General features: G+C 54.8%; 1 protein-coding gene across 17 annotated transcripts in view; it reads left to right on the forward strand.

Annotated features, from left to right (window-relative positions):
- Positions 1-2,457: 2,457 nt before the first annotated feature.
- Positions 2,458-22,025, forward strand: part of HSPG2 (heparan sulfate proteoglycan 2) — a 118,007-nt gene continuing 98,439 nt past the window's right edge. For 10 of the 17 annotated variants that reach the window (XM_061601682.1, XM_061601687.1, XM_061601684.1 and 7 more), the window contains exon 1: positions 2,458-2,897. In XM_061601682.1, the coding sequence (XP_061457666.1) occupies positions 2,760-2,897 (138 nt within the window). In that variant the 5' untranslated portion in view covers positions 2,458-2,759. The remainder of the gene's footprint in view (positions 2,898-22,025) is intronic. The other 7 variants (XM_061601694.1, XM_061601697.1, XM_061601695.1 and 4 more) reach the window with 4 other exon arrangements.

Genomic DNA, 22,025 nt, shown 5'->3' on the forward strand with positions numbered 1-22,025 from the left:
GGTTAGACGTCAAGTTTTCCATGGAATAAGCCAAGGGGTGCAAAACAGGTCCCTGAGTTGAGCTCTGGAGGAGCCAGGGAGAGGGTGCACTAAGTTTTACTCAGGGCAGGGCCACTGGAATGGACAGACCTCCGCTGGCCGTGGCCATTACTTTCACGCAGGACTACCATCGGATGCGACCCTGTGCTTTTCTCAGTCTTTGGTCCCTGGGGGTGGCTGGGCAATGCCAGCGGGACCCTGTCAACCACTGCCTTCACTTGCATCTATACATGCACAAGGAGGTGCGCCCTGGGCCTTTTACGTGCTTAGCAAAGCCCCCTACAGCTTCTCTGCAGTCAGTTTTGCCCTGGACCAGTCCTCCAACTATGCTTTTGGCCCAGTATGCTTTTGTTCCATTCCTAGGGCCTTGCTAGGGAGCGAGCGTGTGTGCACAGCAGACAGCTGGTATTTCTGTAGCTGGTGCGTTAGATACCGTGCACCCACCCAGGCCTCTCCCATCCAGAGTACGTTCCTGGGTCATGGAGAAGGCAGCCGCAGCCAACAGGTGTGAAGGGCTTAGGGTCAGGTAGGAGTTTCCGTCCTGGGCAGAGGGGTTTGCGACAGGGCTCCCCCCCCGTCTGTCTGTCTCAGGATCCTGGCCCATGGCAGGCAGCAGCTCCGCCTTTCCCCAACCTGGCGCCCTCCATAGGTTTTGGACCTCAACTCCCAGCCAGCATGGTTAGACCTACAAAATGAAAACGAGCCAATGGGGACCCATCTATCTAGTCCAGCCTCCTGTTCTCCCAGGGGCCAACCAGATGCCCCCAAGGGAAGCCCCCAAAGCAGGACCTGAGCGCAACAGCAACTCCCCCTCCTGTGGCTTCCAGAAACTGCATGATTGTGTGGCCTCACAGTCAAAATACAGAGAGCAAAAACAATTCCATATATATATATATATACAAACAATTTCAAATCCAGCACAGATAGACTGGGACGAAGATATCCACTTAAAGGCTTGTTAAGAGCCTAAGTGGAGCCCGGCTGCTGGATCAGGCCAACGGGGGCCCACCTAGTCTGAGATCCTCTTCTCACAGGGGCCAGAGTCCTCTCTGGGGAAGCCTCAAGCAGGACCTGAGCTCAACAGCAACTCTCCCTAGTTGTGATTCCCAGCAACCGGCATTCGGAGACTCAGTGGTGGAGGCAGAACACAGGAATTGTGACTAGCAGCCTTCGATAGGCGCCTAAAACAGAAAAGAGACCCTGGACATCTGCTGATAGCAAGGGCCTGACTTGGTTGAAGGCAACTGCCTATGTTCTATTTAAATAGGTTCTTTATTCAGAACAATGAGGACCAGAAACTTTCTTTATTTTGAAGGAAAGGACCAGGTGCTCAGTGGTGGAGCACCTGCTTTCCACATGAAAAGGTCCCAGGTTCAAACCGCAGCACCATTAGGTAGGACTTCAAATGTCCTCTGCCTGGAATCCTGGAGAGCTGCTGCCAGTCAGTGCAGACAATACTGAGGAAGATGGACCAAGGGTTTGGCTGGGTACCCGGCTGCTCTCTGTGCTCCTCAGGGTGACCACGTTATTTTGAAAGCCCCTCAGTGACTTGCCCTGGGGGGAAAACCACAGAAAGAAGAAATGAAATAGTAGCCATTTGCCGAAGTCCAAAACCAGCTGCCCAAAGTGGCTTCGCTCTGCCTAAATTCAGGCCCTGAAGAAAACAGCCAAATCCATCCCCAGCCAGCCCTGCCACCAGACAGGGTGAGGCAAGCGCCTGGGGTGGCGGCTCCTGGGTGGGTGCCCTCAGGTGCCGCGGAGAATCTTGAACGAAGCGGAAGAGTCAAGACAGGCAAAAGGAAGGTGATTCGCTCCCACGGGCGGCTGTGGCAGCCCCTGCCGTGGCTGGCTTTCAAAAGAGGGCTAGAGAAAGTCATGGAGGCCGCTAAAGGCTATCCGTGGCCACTAGCCACAATAGGATGGCTGTTTTCTGCCCTCCACTGCCAGAGGCAAGAGGCCTGTGAATGCCAGAGTTGCTCTTGTGCTCTGCTCCCCCTTTCCAGCCTCGCGTTGGAGCACCTGCCTGGCCGCCGTGACAGCGGGACTCTGGACTAGACGGCCATTGGCCTGATCCAGCGTAGGACTCCTCTTACGTTGGCGAGGTAAGAATCAGCTGCCAATGTGGCCAGATTTTATGCACAGATTTTTAAATAATTTTTATTTTTATTTTTTTGTCAGGGCGGAGGGCCACCTTTGCAATGAGCAGGCTCTGTCCCATTTTGGCGTCAAGTCTCCTGGGGTGGGTCTTGGGAGTCAGCCAAGGTTGCCGGGAGGGGAGGGGAGAGAAGGGGCCAAGCAAGGCGGCGGGGGGGGGGATTGTACTGCCTCCTGCCGGCCGCTCCGCCCCTCCCGGTCCCAGCGCCATCGTCCCGTCCCTCAAACTCCAAGCCAGGTTTGCCGGGCGGCCGGGGAGGCTTGCGGAGCTGCCGTGATTTCGGGCGGCGCTGCCTGGCGGAGGCGGGCGGAGGCGAGGCGGCAAGAGAAGGGAGGGGACGAAAAGTTTTGCTGGGACCGCGGCGGGCTCGCCCTTTCGCTCGGCTGCGCGGGGACCACGAGCTGCCAGCCGGGAGGGGACGGAGGCCCATGCGCGGCCAGGGACTCTCCGGCAGCAGCAGCAGCAGCAGCAGCGCCGTCTAAGAGCCGACGGAGGGCCCCGCGGGCGGCGCGCACCGCAGAGCGCCGGAGAAGCAGGGCTAGCCACCGCGCCGTCCGCTCTGCCAATGGGCGCCGGGAAGGAGGCTCGGCGGCTTCACCGCAACGGCGGCCCCGCGACGGCGCGCTCCTCCGGCCACCGCCTCGACGTCGCCTCCTGCCGCCGCCTGTCGCTGCTCCTGGCCGTCGCCGCCGCGCTCCTTGGCGTAAGTGGAGCTGGGACGGAGGGTGGCAGTGCCTGCGCGCCAGGGACCGTCGGGGGGCGCGGGGAGGTTGGAGACGGCGGGGCTACGCGAGGGGCTTTCCCTTCGTCCCGGACGGCTTTGGGTGGGGATGGCGGCCAGCCTGCGTGCCTGCCGGCCGGCCGGCCATCCCGCCCCCCCTCGGCCGTCTAATTTTAAACGGGGGACTGGAGGCTATTCATGGCGCGGCTGGCGTCGGCGGGCTGCCCGGGCCGGTTTGCCGGGCACCTCTTCGCCACGTCCCCGGTGGAGTTTGGACCATGCCTGGGTGGAGGGCCGCTCCAGATTGGGGCGGGGGGGAAGGCACCTCGGCCGGGGCGCCCTCCTCCATCTCGCCGGCTCTAAATTTAAACGCAGACGGGCGCAGAGAGCCCCGTAAAAATAACTGCCTTAAAATAACAATGACAAGAAGAGGCCCTCGCTGGAGCTGCCTCAGCGCAGAGTTGGCCTCCCCGTCTCACTTTGGCGAGAGCTGCGACTGGGCAGCCCCGCTTACGCGGAGGCGAGGCGAGCTGCCCTGGAACGGGGAAGCGCTGCGTGTTTCTACGCCAGGGATACAGAAAAAGCAAAGGGAGCCCCAGACTCCTCTTTGGGGAGCCCCGTCCAGCAAACAGGGCGCACTCCTCCAAAGGCAAGCGCTGCCCCACGGGTGGCCTCCCTTCCTGGCAAGGGGGAAGGAGAGGAAGGGGGTGGCCTGGGCTGCCGGGTTTGTGGGGTCGGCCTCGGAGCCCCACCCGCCCCATCTCCACGGGGTGGCCGATCTGGAATTCCTTTCTGTGGCAACAGGTTGCCACTTGTGCCAATGTGTGGTCGTGATCCCCCCCCCCGCCACCCCTTCCTCGCTTTGGCACCGGTAGCCAAGGGCATATTGAGCAGCCTTGTGCTGAGTCAACGTCTTGGTTCCTCTAGCTCAGTACTGTCAACGCTGACTGGCAGCAATGACTCCCCAGGGTTTCAGGCTGCAGGACATTCCCAGCCCGACCCGGAAATGCTGCCGTTGGGGTTGAACCTGGGGCCTTCTGCATGCCAAGCAGATGCTCTGCCCCTGAGCGAGGCCGGCCCGAAACACCAAGGGGGCCTTTCCAACACCCTTTCCCGACTTTGCTTTGCCAGATTCTCTCCTGCTCCACTTTTGGAAGGTGCTCTTTCCATTCCTAAGCCATGAGCTTCTGCCTCCCAAATCTGAAGTCCTCTCTCTCTCTCTCTCTCTCTCTGTTCTTTGGCTACCCGCCCCTTGGCACGCGGCTTGCACAGTCTCAGGGTCTTTGGCGCCCCACAGCCTGGCCCTGGCAAGGCCCTGCCACCCTCTCTCCCTCCGCCCTGCTCACTCTCCGGGGCTCTGGGCAGCCCAGCCGCGCCTGCCCACCTTTCCAGCCGCTCAGCCGGAGCGCTGTGCCATGGGCCTCTTAACAATGGGATGCTTTGTGCTTGGGTTTCCGAAGGGTTATGGGAAGACAGAAAGGGGGCGGGGGGGGGAAGGCACACCACCAGCCACTCCTGCACCTCATTGCCCCAACTGGGCCCTTTCCTCGAGGGCACATTCCTCGAGGCCTCCTGTGGCATGGCGGGCCACGCCCTTGGCAACTTGGCAGCAGGCTGCCCCTGCTGGAGGAAGGGGGGCAGTTGGGCACAGACGTTTACCTGCTTCTGGGGGGGAGCGAGGAAAGGGCCTTGGGACGTGTCAAGGAAACCTGGGCAGAGGAGGGTCAGACTGGCACTCCAAAGGCCTGGCGTGCCTCTGGGCCTGGCTTTAGGGAGGCCTCTCATTGTGCCATCAGTGGCTGTGGGATGTTACACAGGGAGCTGCCAATACTGGCTCAGTATTGTTGACACTGGCTGGCAGCGCCTCTCCAGGGGCTGCCCCAGTCCTGCCTGCAGACACCTGGGACTACCTGCATGCAAAGCAGGTGCTCTGCTGCTGAACCACAGGCCTTCCCCTGAAAATGGAGTTAAGGTTCTCGTCCTCATGGTTCTAAATAAAAGGCTGGTTTTTAAATAGAAACACAGGAAGTTGCTTTATAGTGAGTCAGACCATTGTTCCACAGAGCTTAGGATTGCTGACACTGACTGGCAGCGCCTCTCTGCAGGGTTTCAGGCAGGGAGTCCTTCCCACCCGTACCTGGAGATGCCACCAGGGATTGGACCTGGGTCCTTCTGCATGCAAAGCAGGGGCTCTGCCACGGAGCTACGCCCCCCCAAAGGACTGCCTCTCTCTTCCTCCTCCTGTCCCTGTGCCTCCATCTCTTCCCTTCCACCCCCAGTTTTCGGGGGGCCTGAGCAGCAAGTGGGGGTGGACGCGCCTTCGTGGGGGTGATTTCCTCCCCACTTTCCTGACACTTCAGACCTCTTCCTTCTCTGCCCACCCCTCCAACGCACACTTGTCCCAACTTGTTTTCTGTGTGAGCCCGGCTGGTCGGCAACCCCCTTGCTTGTGGAATTTGGAGGGGAGGGGGAAGAGGAATTCTCTGTCCCAGGGTGGGATGCTGTGTGAAGTGGGGGGGGGAGAGAGAGAGGAAATGTGAGGCGTGGCAGAATTTCAGACACGGCTCTGAATATAACCCCTTGGCTACTGTGCTGGCAAGGCAAGGCACTCCCTTCCCCCCCCCGGACTTATTTGGGGCCTCAGGTGGCCAGTCAGCAACCTTGGGATGGGCAGCCAAAGCTGGGGGTGCCCAGAATGTGCCAAAGGGCCTGGTGATGTGTGTTTGCTGGCAGAAGAGGTGGCTACCTCTGAGCATGCACAGATAGTGCCTTTCCCTCCTAAATACCAGGCTGTCTGTGGTCAGGGCACAAGGCCTGCATGCAGCTTTCAGAGCTGACAACTCTGACCATTCAAGTTGGGAAGAGGTAGAGAAGTGTTAGCACACCAGTTCCCGGGGGGGGGGTTCCTGCAAGGGAGGAGGTCCTCATAGAAGTGCCCCCAAGACTGGAAAATGGCTGTTCCTCCAGATAACATCAGAAGCTGCCTTAGATTGAGTCAGACCTTTGGTCCACCTAGCTCAGTGTTGTCTACACTGACTGGCAGCAGCTCTCCAAGGTTTCAGGCAGGAGTGTCTCCCAGCCCTACCTGCAGATGCCGAACCTGAAACCTTCTGCATGCAAGGCAGACGCTCTGTCACTGAACTGTGACCCTCTTCCCAAAGATTCTAGTCCTCATGGCTCTGAATAATGGCCTGCTTTAAATAAAAAATACAAGACGCTGCCTTAGACTGAGTGAGGACTTTGGTCTAACTAAGTGTTGCCAGCACTGAGTGGCAGCGGCTCCCCAGGGCTTCAGACATGGAACATTCCCAGCCCAACTGGAGATGCTGCTGGGGGTTGAACTCGGGACCTTCTGCATGCAAAGCAGGTGCTCTGCCACTGAGCTGCAGCCCTTCTGAAGAAAACAGGCGGGCTGGTGTGAAGAAAACCCTTTCCCTTGCTCCCTGAGGGTGCCTTTCCCAGGGGCTAATGTGGTGTCTGTGTGAGACTTTCACAAGCTCTCTGGAAGCTGGGTGGGCTGTGTTGTTCAGTGGTGAGGGAGATGTGCTCTGCACATGCTCATGTCATTATTATTATTTCTTGCATTCGGGAAGCGAGGCCCTAGTGTTCAAATGAGACTTTGAAGCAGAGCCTTCTTTGCTCTTATGGAGCCTTGGGTGGTTCCTGTCTGCCCCGATACTCCCTGCGCTGTGCCGTCTCAATGGATCTACTCTGAGTAAGGTTTAGTTGGGTATAACCACCTGTGTTTAATCTCATACTGTTCAGCTCAGTGTTCCAGAGATATCCAAGGAAGACAGTTTGTGGCTGATGTAATGGAGATTATTTAGTTATAGATTGTACCGTTATTCTTGTTCATGCATTTTAAGTAACTGTTTTTATTGTGTTGCTTTTATGGCGTGTAAGCCACTTGGAGGGCCATGAATTTGGTGGCTTGTATATGCCATACAATACATAAAATCACACAGTGGAAGGTGATCCACTGGTGGATCTCTGGCCAATTTCAGGTGGACTTCTTAGGGATGGGAGGTTCCCCAGTCCTATACTATTTTAGGCTGCAATCCAATATGCACTTACCTGGCGGTAAGTCCCATTGAATCCAGTAGAGCTTACTTCTGAGTAGGCATGAATTGGTTTGCACTGTTAGTCTCTAAGGTTCCAGAAAAGAATGCTGGACCAGCCAGGTCTTGGTCTGGTTCTTATGTTCTTAAGCAAGAGTGTGGGTTCAGGATCACTGATTGACTATGCCTTAACTCTCAAGGGATCCTGGCTTTGCACTCTTGCATAGCAAATTTTGAAATGCATCTGTGGACTGTAGGGGTTCTAGTTTTTTTTAAAAAGAGCAACCAGCCCTCCTTTTTTAGAGGGTGCTTTGTGTCATCCCTTGTATTTTAATTTTGCCTGTTTTCTCTGTTTTGCTGGTGTTCCCCCTGCATCTATTTGCTGCCTAACCTCACGAGAGAAGCATATATGTGTTTGGCAAACATATATGTGTTTGGGATGCTGGATTAGATGGGCCCGCTTTGGCTGGGCCCATCAGCAGGGCTCTTTGGCTGTCCTTATGTCCGCAGGGTGTGGCTTGCAAAGGGAACGTGGCAGGCTCTGAGTTGAGGCAAGGGCTTGCCGTGCCTGCTATCGCCGCCTTAGTGCATTCCTCAAGGGGGCAGGTGGGGGGGGTCTGTGAAGCATGACTTCTGGTCCATAGCCACTTTCCTGCCCTGGGCGTGTGCCACTTGTAATGGCACAAAGGGTTAAACCACAGCCCTTTTCTTTCCTCACCCCCACCCCCACCTTGAAGAGAGGGTAAAGGGCACCAAGGAATGCCTGATTAGCAGGGGGGCCCTGCAGGCCGGAGCGCCCACCCAAGGCTTGCACGTTGCAGCTTGGGTGCAGCAATCTGATCCTATGGAGGGGGTGGCCGAAAGCAGATCAGGCCAGGGAGGGCTTGAGACAGCCGATGGCCTGAGCCAAACGAATGGGTGGCGTCTTGTGGCATGCCTGCAGCCAACTCTTCCCTGGCTAGCCTGGATGGGCATGGAGATGGGCAAGTTTGTCCCGGTGATGTAAACAAGAAAGGCCAGCACGTGCAACTGTGCAACCCAGAGGAACTGCTGGCCGGCATTGTGGCAAATCCTCAAAGGCAAGTGCTCTTCATTGCAAGCCTCATAGCCACACCGCAGTTGCCATGCCCCTTCTAAGGCTAAATGGCCCAAATTGCATTTTTGACCTCTGCAAACATTATTATGGCTTTGAGACCCTGCCTGCTCCCCCCCTTGACCCCCAAGGTTTTAGTTGAACATCCCACCTGATGAAGAGCTCTGGTGGACTCCGCAGCTTGCTCATTCTTGTGTGACGTCTTGGCCGGTCCACAGAAAGGGACTTTGGGATTTATTTTATTTTATTCCTCAAACCAAAAGCAGCAGTTGTCATCCCTTTGCTGTGCATGCTAAGGCCCACCTCCCTCTTCTTTTGCTTAAGCTGATTGGGTGGGATTCTCTCTGAGAAAAGTCGATCTGGCAGGCAGAGGATTGGCAAAGAGTGCTTCTCCTCCCACCTTCCTTGCCTAAGCGGCCATCTGTCAGTGTTGCTGTTCTGAGCAGAGGGTCAGTCTAGATGACTTCTAGGGTTCCTCCCCACTCTGTGATTTAATGGGACTCCAGCTCTCCAGAGTCTCTCCTCCCCAATGCCTCTGCTATGTCCACATGAGCCATTAGACTTCAGTTGAACAGACCCTCAAAGCACTCCCTGCTTTCAGTTTTGCTCTCCCTGAAAGTGTTTTAGTATGATTCTCCATAGTGTGGTTGCTGACACCCTGCCCTGCGACAATGAGCTGGACTCAAGAGGTGCCCTCTGACCCTCCTTTGCTTAGGAGAGATCTCTCTTACGCCCTCTCACAGCTCCTGAGACTCCATCCCTGCCAGGATCTGTCAAGCTCTGGAAGAATTCCTAATCTGCCCATAATACACCTAGAGATGTGAAGGCCCGGAAAAATTCGGGGGGATTTCCCCCCATTTTTTTTGGTGGTTTTTTTTTAAAGGGGGGGAGTAGGTTCTCCCCCTTCCCCAGAATTTTCCTTGTTTTTTTTCTGGGTCTTTACATCTCTAAATACACCCATCGAAAGTTGGCTGTTCTTGCAACGGGCACCACTGGGTGTAGGATCGCCCACCCAAATCCCCGTAACATGCACCAGATCCCCTGACTGTTGATGTTTGGGCTTCTATCCTGTTTCCCCCATGCACACACATCCACTCCCACCCCTCCATCTTTCCCTGTGGCAGCTGCTATTTTTGAGTGTGCCCTGAAAGATAAATTAGGCACTGTTGCTCGGGAGAGGAATGTCCCGATGGCTGGTCCAAAGCCCAAGCAGAGAATAGCTGTGGTGATGTGAAAGCTATTCAGAGCAGGACTGGAGGGGAAAGGAGGTGAAGGCTGGTGGTGGCCTAAGGAAAGCTGCTGAGCCTCTGAACATGTGCAAAGTGGGCATCTCCTCCCTTGGCAGGCTGCCTTTGCACCTCTCCACGCACAGAGAGAGACCAGACTTCCCTGCACTTCCGCCAAGGGTATAGCTTTGGCAACGAACCTTGGTGTGTTCAGTTTGTGCACCTTCTCTTGCACCAAGGAGCTGTTCTGCCCTGAGAGACCCCTGTCCACCCCGCACGTGCTGACCTTCCCTAAAGTGAGTGAGGTGGGTGTTTTTTTGCCAGTTAAAGGCTCACTGCTCAATTTAGTGGGTCTGTCTCTGCTTTGGATTTTGGAGAGTCGTGTTCTGGGAGGATGCCCCACTAAGAGTCCATTGAAAATGCAACGCTTGGGTGCAAGGTGGGGGAAGACTTGCTTCCTGCTCTGTGCCTGGAACCCCTGCTTTTCCTCTTCACCCACTGTGGGCACCACTGCAGAGGCTCCTCTGCTGCCCCAGAGGAGTGCATGAGCCCAAGTGCGCAAAGTGGGTCTTGCCTCCACTGTTGGAAGCAGGGTTCCTCCATGTGCCAGCTGCTGTGACCCACATGTGGGGGGAGTTGCTGTTGCACTGAGGCCCTGCTTGCGGGCTTCCCATAATGGGCATCTGGATGGCTACTGTGAGAACAGGAGGCTGGACTGGATGGGCCCCTGTTGGCCTGATTCAGCTGCTGTTCTGATGTTGGGGTGGCATAGGGTAGGAGAGCAGCCTTCTGGCTCTGTTGCCATTTTGCCCCAGGGTGGGGTGCTGTGCCTGTTTGGCTTTTGCCATCTCGCTAGAGATAAGCAAACCCTTCACCTTGGTGGTGGAGAGGATTAGAACCAGCTTCCTTGTGACTCTGGGGCCACCCCAAGCTCTGGCCCAGGCCCAGGGCTGTTTCCCACCCCTCCCGTGTCCGAGATCATCCCCCTCCCCCTGCAATTCGGCTCCGCCTAGTTATCCTGAGGAGACGAGGCATATTAGGACTTGTTGTGACTGGGGTCAGTGGGCACGCCGCCCGCTCCCCGCACGTTGGCATCTGGGTGCCAAGTTATGCACTGTGTGTCTGGTCTTGGCTGAAGCCCAGGCTCTCTGGCTGTTGGCCCACGAAGGAGGGAACGGACATGGCTGGGTTGGCATTGCCCCCGATAACAAAAGGAGATGCTATCGCACCTTGGCAGCAGGAGCTGAGGTGAGGTGGCGAAGGCACGACTCTGCCAAGAGCAGTTTGCTCCATCGCCTCTCTTGAACCCGGTCTTCCCTGCAGTGGAGGGTTTGGGGGCTGGTAGGGGTAGGAAAGGAAACACCTTCAAGGCCTGCTGATGTCACCCGGCCTTGGTGCTCAGGAAACAGCCAAGGACAGGGCGGGGGTCACATTCATAATCTCTCCTTCCTTACTTTTGAGAGCTCACCATCGCTGTCCCTTAGCTCAAATCTCTTGGGCTCATTTGGCCTTTCCCCAACCTGGTGCCCTCCAGATATTTTGGACTACCAGCTCACATCTGGAGGGCACCAGGTTGGCATAGGCTGAGAGGACCAGTTGCCTACAGATCCAGTGATATCGCAGCCCCTCCTCCCTGGAAGAGGACTCCGGTCTAAGGACACTGGAAACTGCCTTCTACTGAGTCAGAGCATTGGTCCATCTAGCTCAGTATTATTTACACTGGCTGGCAGCGGCTGTCTAGGATTTTTGGCAGAAGGAGGTGCCAGGGATTGAACCTGGGACCTTCTCCATGTGCTTCTGCCACAGAGCCGGTGCCTCCCACTAAAAATAAAGTAAGATTCTAGTCCTCATGGTTCTGCTAAAGGGCTGATTTAAATAGGAGTGAAGTTAGCTGCCTTGTACCGTGTCAGACCCTTGGTCCCTGTAGCTCAGTACTGTCTACACTGACTGGCAGCAGCTCTCCAGGGTTTCAGGCCAGGGGTCTTTCCCAGGCCTGCCTGGAGAGGCCACTGAGGACTGACCCTTCTGCATGCTAAGCAGGTGCTCTGCCAGTGAGCCGCGGCCCTTCTACGTATCTAGCTGAAGCCCTTCTCGAGCCGGGCCTCCAGCCAGTGCAGTTGTTTGTTATGCTGGCTTTGGGCTGGCTGCCCTCCCCATCCACCCTGGCGGATCTGCTGCTCCAAGGTTGACATGTAACATTAGCCATGCTTGGCCCAGAGGAAGCAACTGGGCTGCTGTTACGCTCCTTCTCCCCCCCCCCAACTCTGCGTAGGAAGCTTTTGCCAGAGCCTCAGCTCTTGATGTGGTGCTATCGCACGGCGCTCTGGGCACTTGGTTGAAAGCAACAGATCCGTTCCCCTTCTGTCTAGACAGGAGGGCAGTTGGGAAGAATCGCTCTTCTCCCCAAAAGCCAGATCAGCCCCAAGATTATCCGGCTGTGCTGGCTGGGAGCTGTAGTCCAGCAATGTCTGGAGGGCTACAGGTTTGCCATCACTGAACTAGGCCGTCGCTTGCCTTTACTACTCCCCACGTTACCTCCGTCATGACCCTTGTCTCCTTCCACATGTTGCTGAACTGCGACTCCCGTCATCGCCTCTGGCCGTCGGCCGTGCTGGTTGAGGCAGGTGGGACTTTGAGCCCAGCAACATTTGGACGTACACAGAGGTTCCCCAGCCCTGATGTAGGGCAACCTTCCCCAACGTGGTGCCCTCCAGCTGCTCTGGACTGCAGCAGCCATCAGGAATGGTGGTCATTATAGTCTCAAACATCTGAAAGGCACCTGGCTGAGAAGTCTGTTTTCAATGTCCCTTTTACTTGGCCCTCACATTTCAGAATATTTACACTCCCCGTGGCAGGGCTAGGGAACCTTTTTCAACTGGGGGGGGCACATTCCCTTCTGGGGGCCACATGCCAGCAGTGGGGGGGCAGAGGCAAAAGTGGGCGGAGCAACCGCTGTAAATGTTGCCTTTCTGATAGGCTCGTTTCTACCAGCACTCAAGCACGCCTCTGTCCTTCACCAGGCAAAGCAAGAGGCACAGTCTGAGTTGAAGGACACTTTCCAGCTAGACAAAAACAAGCACTCGGGGAGGTTGTAAAGCTGGTGGGTGTGGCCTGGAGAGAGTTCTGAGGGCCAGGCAGAGGGGTGTGGAGGGCCACATTCCGGCCCCTGGGCCTGGGGGTGCCCACTTCTGCTCCATGGAAAGCTTTGTGCAGAACAAAGGCCAGAGGGAGGGTGGGAGTGCTGAAAGGCGAAGGACTCTGCACCCTCTTGGTGGGGACCCTGCGCCCAGCGCTAAGCCAGCGCTTTACGCAGCCAGGCTCTCCTTCCCCTTCGGTCTTCCCACCGCTCCTGGGGAACAGCAGAGCTCCTAAGAGGGGCCGTGCGTGCTCCAGACACTGCAGGGAGCTCCCAGATGGACTGCGCAGCCTTTGACGCCGCGCAGAGGCCCAGAGGAAGACCAGCAGCCTTGCTACTTACGTAAAGTCGCCCACTTTCCAGGGAGGCTCATCTGGGCTGCGTTAGAGACCGTCTTATGCAATGGGGAGGCTGTGGGGGAGGGTGGGGGGAGCAGCGGCTCTGAGGCTTCTGGAGGCAGCCCAGAATGGTGGCCAGTGAAATGATCCAGTCACGCTTGGCAAACTCAGCCCGGGTTGGGTGTTATCTTGCAGAAAGGGAGAAGGGAGTTTTGTGTGGTGTTGCTTCCCTCCAAAGAGAGTCCAACCAGACACTAAATTTTCATTGCCAGGGCTTTGATTGCAGGTGTTGACCTTCCTCCCACACGGCCATCTGCAGTGCCACTAGTCCTCATTGCCAGCGCCCACTGGCCCCCAGTGTGTGTTTGGCTGGAATTTCCAAAGCTGTGCGCTGCCCTACAATGTCTGTTCACTGTCCTGATTTTCAGGATGCCCATCAGTTCCCCTCCCATCCCCCCCTTTTAGGATAATAATACCCTTGCATAAATCCATGCTGTGCCTGCATCTGGAATAGAGTGTGCGGTTCTGGTCAAAAATGATATCATTGAGATGGAAAAGGGCAAGCAAAATGATTTAGGGCATGAGTGGGGAACCTGCGGTCCTCCAGATGTTCTTAGGCTCTCATCAGCCCTAGCAGCCAGCATGCCCAGTGGTCAGGGACGCTGATGGGAGTTGCAGTTTAGTGATATCTGGAGGGCTGCAGCTTCCTCAGACCTGTATTAAAAGGACGAAGAGTTGTAATGGAAGGTAGCTAGGGGCAGCAAAGGCAAGTGATGGTCTGATTTGTGATGGAAGGTAGTTAGAGGCAGTAAAGGCAAGCAATGGTCTAGTTCAGGGATGGGAAACCTGTGGCCGCCCACGTATTCTTAGACTCCCAACTCTCATCAGTCCTAGCAGCCAGTATGCCCAATGGTCAGGCATGATTGCAGGAGTTGGAGTCCAACAGTTGTTCCCCAGCCCTGATTTAGAACACCTCCCCTGTGCAGAGGAGCTGCTGAAGCACCATCCCCCAACCTGGTGCCCTCCAGATGCTTGGGATGACAGCTCCCATCAGCCCCAGCCAGCGGAGCTGTGTGATATGAGGGGCAATGGGAGCATCTGGTGGGCTGGCAGGTGTGAGTCGACGGGATGTGTGCAGAGTCTACACGTCCTTTGGTCTCTCATGCTGCTCTGGCTCCTTGCAGGGCAGCCCAGCGTCTCTGTCCATGGTCACGTAGGAGGCCATAGAGCTGGGCTTTAAACTCAAGGAAAGCCCATCGCTCAGTGGCAGAGCCCCTGCCTTGCACGTGGAGGGTTCCAGGTTCAGTCCCCGGCCGTATCTTTGGCTAAGACTGGAAGAGACCTCTGCGTGAAACCCTGGAGAGCAGCTGCCAGTCAGAGTAGACAGTACTGAGCAAAATGGACTAATGGCCCGATTCTGTACAAGGCAGTTTCCTATGTTCCTGTTTCAGTCAGCTTTTTATTCAGAACAATGAGGACTAGAAGGTTGCTTTCTTTTTAGGGAAAAGGCTATATACATAGCTCAGTGACAGAGCACCTGCGTTGCATGCAGAAGGTCCCAGGTTCAGTCCCCGGCAGCATCTCCTGGTAGGGCTGGGAATGTCCCCTGCCTGAAACCCTGAAAAGCAGCTGCCAGTCAGAGTAGACAGTACTGAGCTAGATGGACCAAGGGTCTGCCTCAGCATACAGCTTCCTGTGTTCCCATGCCCACTCTTGCGGGGGTCACGGGGGCAGAGCACACAGCAAAGTGCTTCTGATCCACGCTGGCGAAACTGTCTCCTCTTTCGATGGAGGGAGATCAGGATGGCTAAGATGATTATTTATTTATTTATTAAATTTCTATCCCGCCCTTCCTCCCAGAAGGAGCCCAGGGCAGCAAACAAATGATAAGACCCTAAAAGCGTCTTCTAAAGCATCTAAAAAGTCAAACATCCTAAAAAAAAACTGAAAAACGAAACATCTTTAAGAAAATAACTTTAAAAACATATTTGAAAGCAGTTCTGGCACAGATGCAGCCTGGGAATGAAGGTCTCTACTTAAAAGGCTTGTTGTGGAAGAGGAAGGTCTCTGGTAGGTGTCAAAAAGACAACAGAAGCAGCACTGGAAACTGAGTCCATGATGGGACAGTTGAAGGAGCTGGCTATGTTTAGCCGGAGAAGAGAAGATTAAGGGGGAGACATGATAGCCGGCTTCAAATATCTGGAAGTCTGCCTTGCAGAAGATGGAGCAGGCTGTCATTCTCTGAGTTGCTGCAGACGGCAGGACTGGAACCGATAGCCAGAAATCTCAGGGAAAGGGGATTTTGGCTCAACAATAGAAGGGTGAGAGCTGCTCAACAATGGGACAGGCTGCCTCAGGAGGTGGTGGACTCTCCTTCGTTAAGCAGGGGCTTGATGGCTCACCTGTCAGGGATGCTGTGGTTGCAAGATTCCTCTTCTGAGCAGAGGGTCAGTCTGGATGCCATCTAAGTACATTTCCAGCTCTATGATTCAGTGGGATCTGGGACTTGATGCGGTGTCCTTGTGGGGCCAAGTCCCTTCCCTGGTGGTGTTTTGTGCTTGCAGGGCTCCTTCCTTCCTAAATTCTCGCAGAGAGGCCCAGCCAGCCTCGCTCAGAGGGATTTGTTCTGCTTGCAGACAGGATGTTCTTCGGCCAATGGCGTGAGAATTCCAGGGAGGAGGTGACAGGCGGCAGGCGAGAGAAATATGCTACTTCCGGTAACTTGAGCACCCTGACAGCAGGGGCTCCTTCCCTCCCCCCCCCCAAATGCACTGCCATGGCTGACAGGTGCTGGGAACTTTTTCTGCTCGGTCAAAATGTGGAGACATGCAGAGGTTACAATCTCCAGTTGTTAGAATGAAAGTGGCATCCTTCTGTGCAGGGAATCTGCCCTCTGACCAAACAGGATAGGGCCTTGACAGACATCTGTCCTGTTAACTTGTTCTCAAGCTGTGTCTCACCTGCTTTGCGTGCAGAAGGCTCCGGGTTCAATTACCGGCAGCATCTGGGCAATGACTCCCTGCCGGGAACCCTGGAGAGCCTCTGCCAGTCAGTGCAGGGAACACTGAGCTAGAGGGACCGAATGTCTGATGCCGTATAAGACAGCGTCTGTTATTCTAACATTCTGCCACCTTACAGAAGACCTTTGAGCCAGGCAGGCTGTGAGGAAAGGGATGTGAGTCACCTCCGAAAAGAGATTGTAGAGCTGGGAAAGGTCCAGAGAAGGACAACCACAGTGATTCAGGTGCTGGATTGATTCCCGTATGAAGAACAGTTGCAAGATTTGGGCCTTTTTTCATTTCGAGAAAAGGCGGGTATGAGGCACCCCGATGGAAGCGTGTGACATTATGCATGGCGTGGGGAGAGCGGAGAGAGGCAAGTTTTCTCCCTCACTCATAACACTAGAATGCGTGAACATCCGACGGAGCTGAAAGTTGGAAGGTTCAGGGCAGACCAAAGGGAGGACTTTTTCATGCAGCGCAGAGTTCAACTATGGAATCCGCTCCCCCAAGAGGCAGCCACGGCCACTGGCCTGGAGGGCTGCAAAAGAGATGTAGACAAACCCCTGGAGGAGAAGGCTGTCCATGGCTACTAGCCACCATGACGCTTTTCCACGGGGGGAGGCCTGTGCCTCTCAATCCCAGTTGCTAGAAACTGCAGGAGGGGAGAGTGTGGCTGATGCTCGCATGACCTGCTTGCGGGATTCCCACTGGGAATTTACCCCAGGCATGGAGAGAAGGGCTCTAAGAGGCCCACAATGACTGTGCAACGCAGGAGGGTGTGTCAGGGGAGGGGAGATCTCCTTGCCCCTTCCCAGTGTGGGACCAGGCCTGGGGGCTCCCCAGTGTCTCCGTCTCGGCTGCCGCCTGCCTGCCTGGGCATATTTTTGACCAGCAGGGAACATGGGCTATTTTGGGGAGGCTTCTGCCCGATCTGTTTTCATCCATGGTGAGCGTTGACCCCTGTATCCTGGCACGTCCGTGTAAAAAAAAGTCTATCGGTTGGCTCCTCTGAGTTCAGATTATCATTGCGAGGACTGTGGCTCAGTGGCAGAGTACCTGCCTTGCATGCAGAAGGCCCCAAGCTCAGCCCTCAGCAGCAGCTCCAGGGGACAGGGCTGGGGCTGTCCCCTGCCTGCAGTTCTGGAGAGCCACTGCCAGTCAGTGTAGGGAATACTGAGCTAGATGGACAAAGGCTGTGACTCAGCATAAGGTGGCTTCCATTTAAATTGGCCCTTTATATAGAACAATGAGGACTGGAATCTTTTGAGGTGATTAGCTGTAACTCAGTGGCAGAGCACTTGCTTCGCGTGCTGGAGCTCCCAGGTTCAATCCGCAGCATCTAGGGTGAGGGCTGGGAATGCCCCCTGCCTGAAACCCGGGAGAGCTGCAGTGTAGACAGTATTGAGCCAGATGGGCCACTGGTCTGATTCAGTGGAAGGCAGCTTCCTATCTTCCTGTGCCCCGGAAAGGGCTGTGCCTCAGTGTCGACCAGTTGCTGCACATAGTATTCCAAGGGCAGTCGCACCGTGCGTTTGTGCAAACACCTTGTGATGTGGGCAGTTTCCTTTTTGAGCCCTTTCCTGATGCTTCACAGTGTCCCATTTTGAGGTCCGGCGACCGGAACTGTGCCTGTTATCCCAGACGTCATTCTCCCATAAATCTGGCGCTGAGGGGTCCCTGCAGAAACAGATATCTGGTCACTTCCTCTGGAAAGTAACTTTGAAAGAAAGAGAAAATCCCCGTAGCAATGGTGATTAGTCCACTTTTTGAAAATGGTGGGGAGGACGTGGCCAGATGGATATTGGAACAACCAGACGCAGATTGGTGGGGGCTGTTGACTGAGATCAGGGGGAGGCCTCTGTGGCAGGATGGGGGGTGCAGAGGAAGGGGCAGCTGCCTATCTCTGTGTGTTTGCACATGCGCACGTGCGGCGCCTATGGCCCTGAAGCGCAGAGGGCTGGAGGGGGTCAGGATGTTGCCAGTTCCTTGGCGGAAACTTTTCTTTGTCCAGTTGTTTTCACAAGCCTTTGGAGCCTCAATCTCTGCCCTGGAAGTGGAAGGGTCTCATTTTTGGAGGCCAAGGATAATGTTTGTGCTGAGATGGGATGGAAATCCGACTTCCAGGAGGCAGATAATTAGAGAGGAGCCTCTTCCGAAGGGAGGGCCGTTTTCTTTCTCTCTTTTCTCCCCAGAACCAGCAGCAATGACAACCTCCCCTTTGGGTGCCTATAGATGGGGGAGCAGAATGGCACGTTTAAACATCCATCCCTGCCTGTAACCTGCAATAACAGCTGCAACAAGGAGTTCACCGCATGGGCAGGAATGCCCTTGATGTGCCTGGTCTTTGTGGCTGGCTGGGATGCAAACTATATTTTTCTCTGCTTTGATCCACTCTTTTCGCGAGGGAAGACGCGTGGGAGATTTCTGGTTCTAGGTGTGGCATGGAGAGACCAGGCTATTGGAGATGGAGAGGCGTGTGCGTGTTGTGTATGCTTGCTGGAGCTGACGGGAGTTGTCCTTCAACAACGTCCAGAGGGCCGCAGGCTCCCGCCACCTGGGCTAACTAGCAGAGCACCTGCTTTGCATGCAGAAGGTTCAATCCCCGGCAGCATCTCCAGGTTCCTTGCCTGAAACTCTGGAGAGCGTTGTTCTTCAACCGTGGGTCCCCAGATGTTGCCGGACGGCAGATCCCCTCCTCCCTGACCATTGGCTAAGCCGTCTGAGGAGGATGTGGGTTGTTGTCCAACATCATCCGGGGATGCACAGTTGAAGAACGGCGGTGTAGACAATACTGAGCTGGACAGGCCAACAGCCTGACTCAGGACAGGCAGCTTCTTCTGTTTTTATGTTCCTAGAAACCCTCCCCACCCCAGCGATGCACTCCTCTCTCTCTAGCTGTTCACCTTGGCTGCTCAGAATGCCCTGGTCATTTCGGTGGTGCTGATCTGTTTGCGTGCAACGGGGACAGTCAAATGAAAGAGCCCAGCATTCTTTTCAAGTTGTCCGTCTTGGGGCCGGTTCCTCTCTCCTCCTACACTTCTCTTGCTAATTTCTGAGCCTTGTTGTCCAGGAATCTCAGTCCTTCCTCCAGGAACTGCATTTTGACGACCCAAGCAAAGGTGTCCTGCAGTGAGTGTTGGAGTCCGGGGTTCCCCTCTGTGCCGCCTGCTTCCTTGTGACCCACGATCCTTCCTTGCCAAGGCTGCAGAAGCCCCTTCCTCCTCCTCCTCCTCCTCCTTTGGAGCAAGGGACGTTGTTTGCCTATGGGGGTTGTGTGTGTGTGTGTGCTTTCTTCTTGATTCAAGTCCAGTGTTTACTCTGGGGCCAGAGGAAGATTGATGGTGGCGCTGAGCAATTCATTTCCTCACCTTCCTGTGTGGGGTCCGCATAAAGTGTTGGAGAAGGAAGCACATTGTTGTCACCTGGCAACCTGAAGAGGTTGTCATGATGTTTTCTGGAGGGGAGTCAAGTGTTAAGGAGCGCGCCTGTCTGCCTGTCTCCTTCTTCAGAGGAAGCCTTTAAGTGAGTCAGCAGAACTAGGAAGTATTAAGAGGCTGGGAGGGTGAAATGCACATAGAATATGTGTTTTGCCTGCAGAGGGTCCCGGGTTCAACCCCCGGCATCTCCAGGTATGGCTGGGAAAAGGCCTTTAGTCTGAAACCTGGAGGAGCTGCTGCCTTCAGTGTAGATAGTTATGAGCCTCAGGGGCTGACCAATCTCTCAAATTCAGGTTCTCCTTTTTGGCGGTCTTTGTCCCACTTTCACATAACTGGCTTTATCTTTAGGATCATTTAAAGATGACAGTAGACGGCGCGCCAGCAATAAGCAGAATCAAACAAAAAGTCCTAAAATGGCTTTTGCTGGCTGCCTAAACACCAGCAAAGTATGAGATAACTGCATGCATCTGGGGGCCAGCTCAGATAAGGCCCTGCTTCCAACCACCACCTGTCTAATCTTGGTGGGAGGGGGAAGCTTGGAGCAGGCCCTCTGTCAGTGACCTCCGGGTGAGTAGGCAGAGAAGGTGGGCCCTCGGATTCCTTGTTCAGTTCCTGCAAGGAAGTCATTTTGTTCTCTCTGGGAATCCTTTGACCTCTTGCGCTGCCTTGGAGGGGGGGCATTCATGAATCAAGAACCAAGAGTTAACGCAGGACCCTGTGCAGTCAGGTCTGTGCTAGCGGGGGGGGGGGAGAAAAGGAAGGGGGTTAGAATCGTAAGGGCCCCTCCTGCTTGCCAGGAATCTCTCCCTCCATAGAGTTGCCACTTCAGCGGCTTCCGCAGGACAATTTCTGGAAACGAGTCAAGGCTGCGAGAACCTGGGGTGGGGTGGGGGACAGGTCTCCCGGCCTTTAAATAGCCAAGCAATTAGTTATGGAAATAGCTGCCATTGTTCTGATGAGCGGCTGGACTACTGGGTGGGCGGGAAACTCACTTTTTCCAGGCGGGGAACGGAACAGGGTGCAGGACACTCGGTAGAAAGGCAACGTTTGCAGGGAAGGGCCGTAGCTCAGTGGCCGAGCATCCGCTTTGCGTGCTGCAGGCCCCGGGTTCAATCCCCAGCAGCATCTCCAGGCAGGGTTGGGAGAGACCCCAGTCTGAACCCGTGGAGGGCTTTTGCTGCCACGCAGTGCCAAACTCTGTCTGAGATGATATAAAGCTGCTTCTTATCTTTATGTTTTCAATTAGCCATGAGGACTAGGATCTTACTTTGTTTTTAGTGTAGAGGTGGTAGCTCAGTGGTAGAGCACCTGCTTTGTGTGCAGAAATCCCCAGCAGAATCTCATCTCCGGGTGTGGCTGGGAGAGACCCCTGCACAAAACCCTGGAGTGTTTCACTGCCAGTCCGTGTGGGCTGTACTGAGCTGGATGGACCAAGGGCCTGACTCAGTATAAGGCAGCTTCCTGCATACCTAAATTTCATTGTGGCAAGCCGTGGAATTACCAAAGTGTGTGCCGGTCCACTGAGGCTTTGGATCGGGTGCCAGCATATCTGTGGTGCCTGTTGTTTTGTCTCCCACAGTCAGCAAACGAATATGTGTATTTGAGTGAGTGAAGTATGTGTGCATGTTTCTGGTTACACAGCCTGAATCTCTGCAGAAGGTGCTGTTGAACTCTCCTCTTTGACCTTTGATCTCTATGAAGAAAAGTCTAGTATGCCATTAGTCAGTATATTGGTATATATTCAGCTGCCCCCAAGTGTTGGGGTGCAATATTTTGGCTCTAACCATATGGACTTACTTCCCAGAGAATAAGTCTCAATATATGGGGAGCCCTCTTCAACCCAAAGGCCAAATTCCCCAGTAATGGGTGGAGCCCAGAGGCAAAAGTGGGCGGAACAACAAATGCAAATTTTATTGTTGTTATTTATATTGTTAATAGACCACTTACTATTGAACAGATCTCAAAGGGGTTTACATAAAAAGAAAACCAGATGCATAAGTCTGCAATTTAATTTTGCAGTAGGCCAGTCTCTACCCACATTATCACACCCATCTCTCTGACTTCCTTCCAGGCAAGCAAGGGGTCTGATCAGAGTTCAAGCACACGTCCCAGCCAGGCAAAAAACACTCAAGGATGGTGCAAGGCAGGGCCAGCGAGGGGAGTGGCCTGGGAAGAGATTCCCGAGGGCCAGACAGAGAAGCTTGGAGGGCCATTCAATAGGGCATTCTTCTTAGTAAGTGTGCAGAAATTGGCAGTGCGTATCAATCATAGAATCGTAGAGTTGGATGGGGCCTGTAAGGCCATCCAGTCCAACCCCCTGCTCAATGCAGGCATCCAAATTAAAGCACCCCCAACAAGTCTGTCTCCAGCAGCCTCCTGAATGTCTCCAGTGTTGGGGAGCCCGCCACCTTCCTAGGTCATTGGTTCCGTTGTCCTACTGCTCTAACAATCAGGAAGGTTTTCCTGATGTTCAACTGAAATCTGGCTTCCTGCAACTTGAGCCCATTATTCTGCGCTCTGGGATGATTGAGAAGCGGTCCCGGCCTCCCCTGTGAGACAACCTTTCAAGTGCTTTCAAGTTTAGTCAGTACATTAGTCATTTCGAAAAGGACTGGGGAGCCTTTGACTCTCCAGATATTGCTGAATTCCAGCTCCCATCAGTCCCAGCAAACATGGCCAATGACCGGGGTTGATGGGAAATGTGCAGCTGGAGGGCCAAAGAACCCCCCCACACCTGATTTTTTTTTTTAAAAAAAATCCTTGTTTGTTCCATGCAGGAGCAAAATGCCCCCTCTGCTAAGGCAGTGCTTGTGTCATCTA

This window comes from Rhineura floridana, chromosome 18, assembly GCF_030035675.1.
Source record: "Rhineura floridana isolate rRhiFlo1 chromosome 18, rRhiFlo1.hap2, whole genome shotgun sequence".
In the NCBI taxonomy this organism is placed as follows: domain Eukaryota; kingdom Metazoa; phylum Chordata; class Lepidosauria; order Squamata; family Rhineuridae; genus Rhineura; species Rhineura floridana.